The sequence below is a fragment of the Eurosta solidaginis genome, chromosome 4 (genome assembly GCF_040869045.1).
Source record: "Eurosta solidaginis isolate ZX-2024a chromosome 4, ASM4086904v1, whole genome shotgun sequence".
Classification (NCBI taxonomy): Eukaryota; Metazoa; Arthropoda; class Insecta; order Diptera; family Tephritidae; genus Eurosta; species Eurosta solidaginis.
In genome coordinates this window covers 269,267,254-269,277,183 of record NC_090322.1, presented here as the reverse complement: position 1 = coordinate 269,277,183, position 9,930 = coordinate 269,267,254, and the positions used below count along the sequence as shown (strand labels likewise).

The window sequence follows — 9,930 nt, the reverse complement described above, 5'->3', positions numbered from 1 at the left end:
CTAATGCTGTCTGTTGTCTGAGTGATTTGTGACACAACAATTTCGCCATTGTAAATTTTACCAAGTAGCGCAACTAACAGCTGATCGGTGAAAATTCGCACATTCACATGCACAGTTCTCGACTCAGTTTCAAAAAAAAACTTTAGATTATTTAATTCAAATTTTAAAGTGAGATAATCCTTACAAATTTATGTATACAGAATATATATGGCGTTTTTGTTGTTATTGAAACAATAGTTTTATTTATATTAAAGCTTTTATCATTTTTTTTTTAACTTTGAAAAATCTCCGAATACCATTCCTTCATTATATGACATTCGACTGCCTAGTCCACTGCCTTCCACTATATTCGCAACATAACCTCTACTTAAGCTGCCAAACTATATAGTAAACAATGAATTTCGCCTTGTTCATTGTAAATCTCGCCATTTTTATACAAATTCATTACTCGATCCTATAAATCAAAGAAAATGTCAAAAGATAATGATAAGGAGGCTTTGGAGAATAAAAAGCCAATATTTAGAGATTTGAATGCCGATGATCCAGATCCAGAAACTACTGAAATAGAGTCAGCATGTATAAATTGTTTCCGTTCTGGAAAAACGCGTTTGCTGCTTACGAAAATACCTTTTTTCAAAGAGGTCATTGTCATGTCTTTTAAGTGTGAACAATGTGGATATGAAAACAGTGAAATTCAATCTGCTTCAGAAATACAAAAGAAAGGTGTGCGCATCGAGCTAAATGTAATAACCCCACAGGATTTGAATCGTCGTGTGGTACGCTCTGATTACACCTCGGTTAGCATACCTGAAGTAGAATTAGAAATACCTTCTCAAAGCCAAAAAGGAGAAGTAACCACAGTTGAGGGCATTATTGATAGAGCAATACGAGGCCTAAGTCAGGACCAAGATAAGAGAAGAATAGATCATCCCGATGCAGCCACTGCTATAGATGCTTTTATTGAAAAACTAGCGTCCTTAAAGGATTTAAAAATTAATTTTACACTAATTTTAGAGGATATAAGTGGCAACAGTTTCATTGAGAATCCCTTCGCACCGTCATCGGATACTAACTGTAAAACCCAACAATTTGAACGACGAAAAGAACAGGATCAAGTGCTTGGTAAGTAGGGTATTTTAAAAGAAAAAGATCAAAGAACCCCCAGCGGGTTGGGGGGTCAGGCTTAAGTGCAGTATACGGACAATTCCAAAATCAAAAAATGAAGTATGAGGATTGATAGACATGGTCAAGGTGAGTATAACTACACAATTTTGTTTGTGGGCAAATGACAATAACAGGAGTTATTAAGAGTCAAAGATCATATGAAGCATTTTTTTTAAATCTAAATTTCTCTTTAAGTATCGAACCGATTTTCAAAAATTTTTTTTTCCTTGTATAGGTAGTAATTTTACCTTTCATTCGATATGCTGTTTGTATTCCTATCCCGTAAAATACTTAAAAAATTCGATGTTTAAAAGTGCTATATTTACTAAGTAAATTGCGCATATTTATTTGTACATATGTATGTTTGCCTATGTATATTGAAATAAAGCCAGTAGGGCCTTATTGCCATTTTCAAAATGGTTGTTGTAATTTTATTAGGCTGTACCTAAAAACGCGCAAAAGAGTGCGTACCGTGGCATGTTGCCACGGTTCAGGCAACCACCCGGACTTGTCATGGCGTAGCCCAGGGCTATTTAAATAAACGCGGCCGAAGGCCGCCAACTCGGAAAGGTGTTCTGCACATAAAGGAAACAAATACCAAGTGTTCTGCGCAGAATTACTGTTAATTTGCCCAAAATTAATTTTTGGTATACCAGGAACAGGACAGTTGGTATTGCATTGATGGGACTAAGGATATTATATATAATTTTAAATGAAAGCTAAAATTATTTCCCATCTACCAAACTATATTTTCATATATTTAATACAGCAATTAATTTAAAAAAAATTAAGTTTTTAAAAATTTTGATATGTTTTTTAAAAAATTATATTATTTCAGGAAATTCTTTGCAGTTATATACTTAAGATATACACCAAATGAAAGGTATTGGAAATACATATCCAATGACGTAAAAATTTTGAAAATCGGTTCAATACTTTAGAAGTAATTTAGATTAAAAAAAAAGCTTATTATGAACTTTGACCTTTAATAACTTTTGTTGCTGTTGTTTGCCCAATAAAAAAAATATACCGTTATGTTTCTTTTATTAATACCTATCGATCTCAATTTTTCGTTTTTTTATATCAGCATTGTCCGTATACTGCACTTGTTCCGCGCAACCCTTCAGGTTGCCAGCGCAATATACAGCTTCTCCAAACCCAATTGTCAACCTCACCTATCCACGGCGAATCCTGTTTCACTAACAGACGAGGCTCTGGCGACCCAAGCTCCTCATGGAACTTGGGGGTGGGGGAGGGATGATGGCCTGAAGGTTTAATGTGGCCATATAAATCGTTCCCGAGATGGTCGGGCTTAACACCTTAATGGTGCTGTGTTACCGGAGCGTGCCGGATCTGTATCTGGCAAAGGATCATCACATCGATAACACTCCCCAAAGCCTTCGGGAGTAACCTTATCGCTACAACAACAACAAAGATATAAGCACATTACCCTTGTATGATCAATGCAAATGTGCGGATAACCACGGAAATTGATTTACTTTCATGAAATTTAATTTAGATTAAATTGCTCAAGCAAAAACTTGATAAAAACATTTCAATTTTAGGTCTTTATTCTGATGAAGATGTGGCTGATGAAGAAAGCAATGAATCAAAGGGAAAACATTTGCTCAAACCCATTGCTGAAGATGCCTGGGGAATTAATGATTTACATGGTGAGGTATTACAATTTCAAACACTGTGCTCACAATGTGGCTCTTCTTGTGAAACAAATATGAAACTCACCAAGATTCCGCATTTCAAGGAAGTTGTTATAATGGCAACCGTGTGCGAAGCATGTGGTGCCAAGACGAATGAAGTCAAGTCAGGTGGTGGAATTGAAGAAAAGGGAACTCGTTTTGAAGTGCAAGTAGAAAGTATAGAAGATTTAACACGTGATGTTCTAAAATCTGAGACTTGTAGCCTTACAATTCCCGAGCTGGACTGTGAAGTTGGACCGTCGGCTCTTGGAGGTCGTTTTACTACTATAGAAGGTATACTAGTTGCAATGAAAGATCAACTTCAAAGCGAAGGCTGCTTATTTCAAGATTCAGCGGATGAGGACATTAAAAAGCGCTTAAAAAGTGTAATTGATAAGTTTGACCAAATATTGGCATTAGAATTAAAAGTCACTTTAGTTTTGGACGATCCAGCTGGAAATAGTTACGTACAATCCTTGGTAGATGGTGATAGCGACGTGGACAAAAAATTAAAAATAACAAACTACGAACGAAGCTTTGATCAAAACGAGGAACTAGGCCTTAACGATATTAAAACGGAAAATTACTAGTAATTAAAATAACATATTTTATATATTATTTACATTTGTATTTGCAATAAAAAAGAAATATAAAAAGCTGAGAAAATACTATTCTCCATGATGAAATTAATATTAATTAATATTTATTATTTCATCATGCTATTCTCTTTATTTTCAGTGCGAGTTTGAACTCCTGCAACTTTGATCGAGTAAGCTAAGAAGAGCAGGGACATTGTTTGCTTTTGAATTTTATGTTGCTAGGGCCGATCCGTGAGGACCTCACATAGTCTGGAAGAGTCCATACTGTTATCAGAAGTTTGGTTAACGACAATACTGAAAACCCTTATCAAAACCTAGGACATATGCATTAAAATAACTCCGTTCGCTGGTTCTTGTTCTGATGCTGTGTTACACCTAATAGCTCAAGCCTTAGCCTGGCGAACGGAGGGCACGAGCACAAAACGTGCTTATTAGCATCCTCCCCCAAACCCGTCATCACTGACTAGGCCTATTTTAAAATCGGGGGACGGCAGAAGGTAGTTTTCAGTGAGAAGACCTATCATGAACCTACAGTACCCTCTTTACAATGATAAGAGTAACTTGGTTAGTCATGATCTTCGATACTTTACAGCCCGCGCTTGGCTCCACCCCTTTCCTGCTTGTTAAACTCACCCAAAATGATTGCGACGTCTACGGCACAAGCTCCCAAGGAAGCCCCCTTTTTGGCTGGCTCATCCGCATATACCTAGGGATCCAATATAGTATATACATACCTGTTGTTGTTGTAGCGATAAGGTTACTCCCTAAAGGCTTTGGGGAGTGTTATCGATGTGATGGTCCTTTGCCGGATACAGATTCGGTACGATCCGGTAACACAGCACCATTAAGGTACTAGCCCGACCATCTCGGGAACGATTTATATAGCCACATTAAACCTTCAGGCCATCCCTCACTCCCCACCACCAAGTTCCATGAGGAGCTTGGGCTCACCAGAGCCTCGTCTGTTAGTGAAACGGGATTCGCCGCTCGAAGGTTGAGGTTGACACTTGTGTTGGAGAAGCTATATGTTGCGCTACACATACCTCTCCCGATGATGTGAAAGCTTAGCCGAACTGCATAGCGCCCGACTATGTCACTCAGCGGTTTATTCCCCCTACCCCAAGCTTTGCTAGATTATTCCCTTAATTGCTGCTTGGCTGTCAGTATTAAAGTTGTCGCGGCTGCAGTTAAAGCTATTTGCCTATTTTTGATTGATGCCATAAGAGGCCCATCGAAGCGCAGGTACGGGATTAGTTTGCCTGTTTGTTTTTGATGCCGCTATACTACTATGGCCGTACAGTCTGCGCTCAACTTGCTGTTGTTGTTGTTGTTGTTGTAGCAATGCTCGCCCCACCTAATAGCCGCGACCGATCACAAATTGTCATCAATATCCTCTAACGGGAGTCCAAGGAAACTTGCCGTTTCAACAGGGGTGGACCATAAGGAAAGGGGTGTTAGAGGCGTTGGTTCCACATTACAATTAAAGAGATGGTTGGTGTCATGTGGGGACACATTGCAAGCGGGGCATACATTTTGTATATCGGGGTTGATTCTGGATAGGTAAGAGTTTAACCTGTTACAGTATCCAGAACGAAGTTGAGCAAGAGTGACACGCGTTTCCCTGGGGAGTATGCGTTCCTCTTCCGCGAGTTCTGGATATTTTTCTTCAAGTACTGGATTCACCGGGCAATTCCCGACATAAAGGTCCGACGCCTGTCTATGGAGTTCACCAAGGACCTGCTTGTGTTTTTACGCTTCATACGGCTGGGTTCTCAGGTGCCGTATTTCCTCAAAATGCTTACGGAGATGACTCCTTAGGTCCCTAGGCGGTGCTGGTTCGTCAATCAGATGTCTATGGGGATGCCCAGGTTTCTGGGTATTCAACAGAAACTGTTTGGTCAGCATCTCATTTCTCTCCCTGATGGGGAGTATTCTCGCCTCATTATGCAGATGGTGTTCTGGGGACATAAGAAGACAGCCCGTGGCGATTCTGAGAGCAGTATTTTGGCAGGCCTGTAGTTTCTTCCAGTGGGTGGTTTTTAGGCTTGGCGACCATATGGGTGACGCGTAGCACGTAATCGGCTGGCTAATTGCTTTGTATGTGGTCAAGAGCGTTTCTTTATCTTTTCCCCAGGTACTGCCAGCAAGAGATTTGAGGATTTTATTACGGCTCTGAATTCTCGGAACAATTGCGGTTGCGTGTGCACCAAAATGTAGATCCTGATCAAACGTCACACCCAAGATTTTGGGGTGTAGGACAGTCGGTAGCGTAGTGCCATCGACGTGGATGTTCAATATGGTCGACATTTGGGGAGTCCATGTTGTAAATAAGGTCGCGGAAGATTTAGTCGGTGACAATGCCAGGTTTCACGAGGCGAAAAAACTGGAGAGATCAGGGAGATATCCGTTTATTTTATTGCATAGCTCATCGATCTCTAGGCCTGGGCCTGTGGCCATTATTGTGCAGTCATCGGATTGTGACTCCTTCCGGTGGTGAAGGTAGCTTAGATATGTAGAAATTAAACAAAAGTGGGGATAGGACACCACCCTGTGGCACCCCTTGTTTAATTCTCCTTTGTTTTGATGTTTCGTTTCTGAATTGCACCGATGCCTGCCGACCACCCAGATAATTTGCGGTCCACCTTTTAAGACATGGGGGAAGGGTAGACCCTTCCAGGTCTTGCAGTAACGAGCCATGGTTGACCGTATCAAAAGCTTTTGATAGGTCTAGCGCTACGAGTACTGTTCTATGGTGGGGGTATTGATTCAAACCGCAATTTATCTGGGTGCTAATGAAATTTAGCGCGGAGGTAGTGCTATGGAGTTTTCTGAAGCCATGCTGATGAGGGGCTAGCTGCAAATGTGCTTGGAAATAAGAGAGCAAAATGGCTTCAAGCGTCTTTGCCACTGGCGATAGGAGAGATATCGGACGATATGACTCACCTACGTTAGCTGGTTTCCCAGGCTTTAGTAGCGGGACCACCTTGGCCATTTTCCATTTCTCGGGTATGACAAAGGTGGAAAGGGACAGGTTGAAGACACGCGCTAAATATTTGAAACCCTCTTTCCCTAGGTTTTTAAGCATCGGCATGGCTATGCCGTCTGGGCCCACTGCTTTGGATGGTTTAGCGCGACCAATAGCGTCCTCAACCTCTCTAGCGGTGATGGTGATTGGTGACGCGCTGAATTTGTGTTTATGTGCGTGTCTATTGGCTCTCCGTCTATCTTTGTCGACCGTAGGATGCATTATATTTTGTCGGCAGAAAGCGCTCGCGCATTTTTTCGCATCGGACAGCACCTTATCGCCAAAGGCGATGGAAACTTTGTCTTTGTGCTTAGTCGGATTCGATAAGGACTTTACGGTGGACCAAAGTTTACCTACACCGGAAGAGAGGTTACAACCTCTTAGGTGCTCCTCCCATTTCGCCCGCTTGTGTTCGTCCACAAGCAATCTGATGCGTTGGTTTATATCCCTTATTTGGGGGTCGCCTGGATCAAGCTGTCTTATAAGGTCGCGTTCCCTCGCTAAGCTCGCGGCCTCCGCCTGGAAGTGGGGCCGGATTTCGGGAATTCTCCCGGCGGGAATGAAATGTGCCGAGGCGGATTCAATGACCTTACGGAAGGCACGCTCCCCTTGGCGGGCATCAGTCGGGATAGGGAGGGCAGCAAAGCTGCTATCTGTTGCAGATTTATATTCTTCCCACTTTCCTTTTTTGAAGTTTATGATAGTGCGTTTTTCGGTGACGATGAAGTCGGCGGTACGCTCGAACGAAATAAGTATGGGCAGGTGGTCGGATTCCAATGTTACCATCGGCTGCCAGTTGACGCAGTTTACGAGTTCTGCGTTCACGATTGAGATATCTGGCGAGCTATGACAGCTTCCTACCACACGTGTGGGGGCGTCTCCGTTTATTGTGCAGAACGTCGTTTCTTCTATTTGATCCGCCAACATCTCACCCCTACTGTCCGCCCGCAAGTTTGAATGCCATAGGTCGTGATGGGCATTGAAATCGCCTAAGATAATGCGATTGTTGCCAGTGAGTAAGGCATCGATATTAGGGCGGTATCCACTGGGGCAACAGGTGACAGGAGGGATGTAGATGTTGATGATTTCTAGATTTGCATCGCCTGACCGGACAGATAGGCCTTGACGTTCTAAGACATTGTCCCTGCGGTCGATGCCAGGATCAAATATATAATATTGCACAGAGTGGTGTATAATAAACGCGAGGCCGCCTCCATTTCCGCTCTCGCGGTCTTTCCTGTGGACATTATAACCAGAGCAGGTCTGCAATGCAGATCTTGCTGTGAGTTTAGTCTCTTGAATCGCAGCAATGCGGATGTTGTGCCGCTTCATGAAATCGACTATCTCCGTAATCTTCCCAGTTAGTCCATTACAGTTTAACTGCAGAATTCTGAAGTGCATAAGGGCAGACGCCGCCACTCTGGGGGTAAGTGACGGGTGACTACGCCTGGGTTGTGGAAGGCCAGCACGCAATTGCTGTTGTGGCCCTGGGACTGGGCGTCCTTGGGCAAGTATTGGGTTCCCGGATGATTTGGGTTTGCGACCTGGCAACATGGCGCGATGAAACCCGTCGAGGGGTTGCCGTCGCGGAGACCAGAACATCTAGGAAAGTGGCACCACCCAAGGCAGGAGCTGCATTGAGCGGATGTCGCAAACCTATATATTCTGTGCTGGCAGACGGTGCAAACGGAGGCAGGGACTAAGAGTCTGTTTCCCTCTGCAGCAGCGGGTACTTGTTGTGGCTTGCTGAGCAGCGATGCTGCTGGAAGGTAGTTGGGGGGGCGCTTAGGCGTAGACTACGGGACGCCCTTGGGCGTGAGCAGCAAGGAGCCACAAAAGATTTATAAGTTACGTGGACGTCGGGTTTTGGGATCAAGCCCAGAACAACCTGTCCGATGCAACCATCCCTTGCACGAGACACACTGAACAGAGTATGACCGTCCTAAAAAGATTCTTTTCTGGCAAATGCAGCAAAACCATTTCTCAGGACCAGGGTCAGGAGACGGACCCGGATTGGGTTCGATACCTTCCCGGAGTAAGAGAATATGTATCAGTCCTGCTGCAAGGAGCTGCTGGGAGGATGACAATTTGTGGGAGGGACGAAACAAATTAAATGGGGTCACACTGAAATGACAGTCCTTGGTCGGGAAAAATCCCGAGTCGCTCCGGTACATAGAACCGACTGCCTTGGGAAGCGATACTTGCTCGATGCATTGAGTTGTTATTGCCCTTTTCTTCGCCTACTGGTCTACAAGTGGAAGGGCAAACGATGCAGCCGTTATATTGTTTATAGATCTCCCGTTACGCTAAGCATTGATATCCTGCAAAAATTAGAAGGTGCATTTTTTGTATTGCTGCCCACCAAAAAGGAGCTCCATTGAGAAAGTGGGCGATACATCCCAAGTTCCACCCCAGCATTATTTTACATGCATAAAGTGCCATCGAGGCCTTCAAACCGGCATTAGATGCCCTGAAGCGCCCGATCGTCAAAGTGGTCTTAAGGTAGTCAATCCAATATCGACTAAAACTTTGTAACATATTCCCAATGCCAATCTTTAGCTTTAAGTAAACGAAGCATAAAAAGAGAGTTCATAACATTTATTTTTTAAATAATATCTATCTTCAAAAAAATAATGAACCAGACATTTGGGTAAAGCTTTATCAATCATGAAATTAATCCTTGTGAACTTTCGCAGCACGTGGATCATCAGGGCGCATAACAATGTAGCCCAATTTGTATTTTCGATTATCTCCATCATTAGCATAGTATATAGAAACACCCGTTGCAGCCATTGTTACTCCAATGAGTGCCATCACTGATCCAACAACAATATCAGGTATCTCGTTCCATGCACGTTTAAGAAGGCTTGGGGAATTTCGCGCAGCTGACATTTTGCAATTCTAGAATATATATTAGATATCAAGTACTATCAATATCTTTAAATCAAGGTACAAAAATCTAGAATATTTGGAATACAGTCCCAGCGTTACACAATGTGAGGAATTTGCTCCATATAACAGCTGATTTTTGACGAAACAGAGTAGCCATCCAGGCGAATCCATACCAGGTGGTGGCAAAGCGAATTCAACCATTTCGCCGTGCAGAAGAATGTCAAGTAAAAAGAAAATTTTCATTGATTTCGATTAACTGACATATTGCTGTACAAGGCTTTGTATGGAAAATTATCAAGAACAAGCAATCAGCTGTACTGTACTCTACTGAAGTCGCCTTGAACACGCTGTTCCCAAACGATGGGTCAACTGGGCAATTGCTTGGCATACCTGCAAGTACTAGCCAAGGTGAATTCAGTAGAGGTGGTGTTATCCCAACAGCTGATTGCTTCTTCTTGATAATTTTCCATACAAAGCCTTGTACAGCAATATATCAGGTAATCGAAATCAATGAAAATTTTCTTTTTACTTGACATTCTTCTGCACGGCGAAT

The 9,930-nt window shown here is 42.7% G+C and overlaps 2 protein-coding genes across 3 annotated transcripts; one reads left to right on the top strand and one right to left on the bottom strand.

Moving 5' to 3' along the window:
• The first annotated feature begins 400 nt into the window (after positions 1 to 400).
• On the top strand, positions 401 to 3,557 carry Zpr1 (zinc finger protein Zpr1). 2 transcript variants are annotated; one of them, XM_067781136.1, is made up of 3 exons: positions 401 to 1,122; positions 2,730 to 2,842; positions 2,927 to 3,557. In XM_067781136.1, exons 1-3 carry the CDS (start codon positions 471 to 473, stop codon positions 3,449 to 3,451), a joined length of 1,290 nt encoding a protein of 429 aa, XP_067637237.1. In that variant the 5' UTR covers positions 401 to 470; the 3' UTR covers positions 3,452 to 3,557. The 2 variants fall into 2 exon arrangements, with proteins under 2 accessions (XP_067637237.1, XP_067637236.1); XM_067781135.1 differs by having other exon boundaries at positions 2,730 to 3,557.
• Positions 3,558 to 9,068: 5,511 nt separating this feature from the next.
• NdufA3 (NADH:ubiquinone oxidoreductase subunit A3) lies at positions 9,069 to 9,509 on the bottom strand. Its single transcript, XM_067781134.1, has one exon. It carries the CDS (start codon positions 9,375 to 9,377, stop codon positions 9,159 to 9,161), a length of 219 nt encoding a protein of 72 aa, XP_067637235.1. The 5' UTR covers positions 9,378 to 9,509; the 3' UTR covers positions 9,069 to 9,158.
• Positions 9,510 to 9,930: the final 421 nt, after the last annotated feature.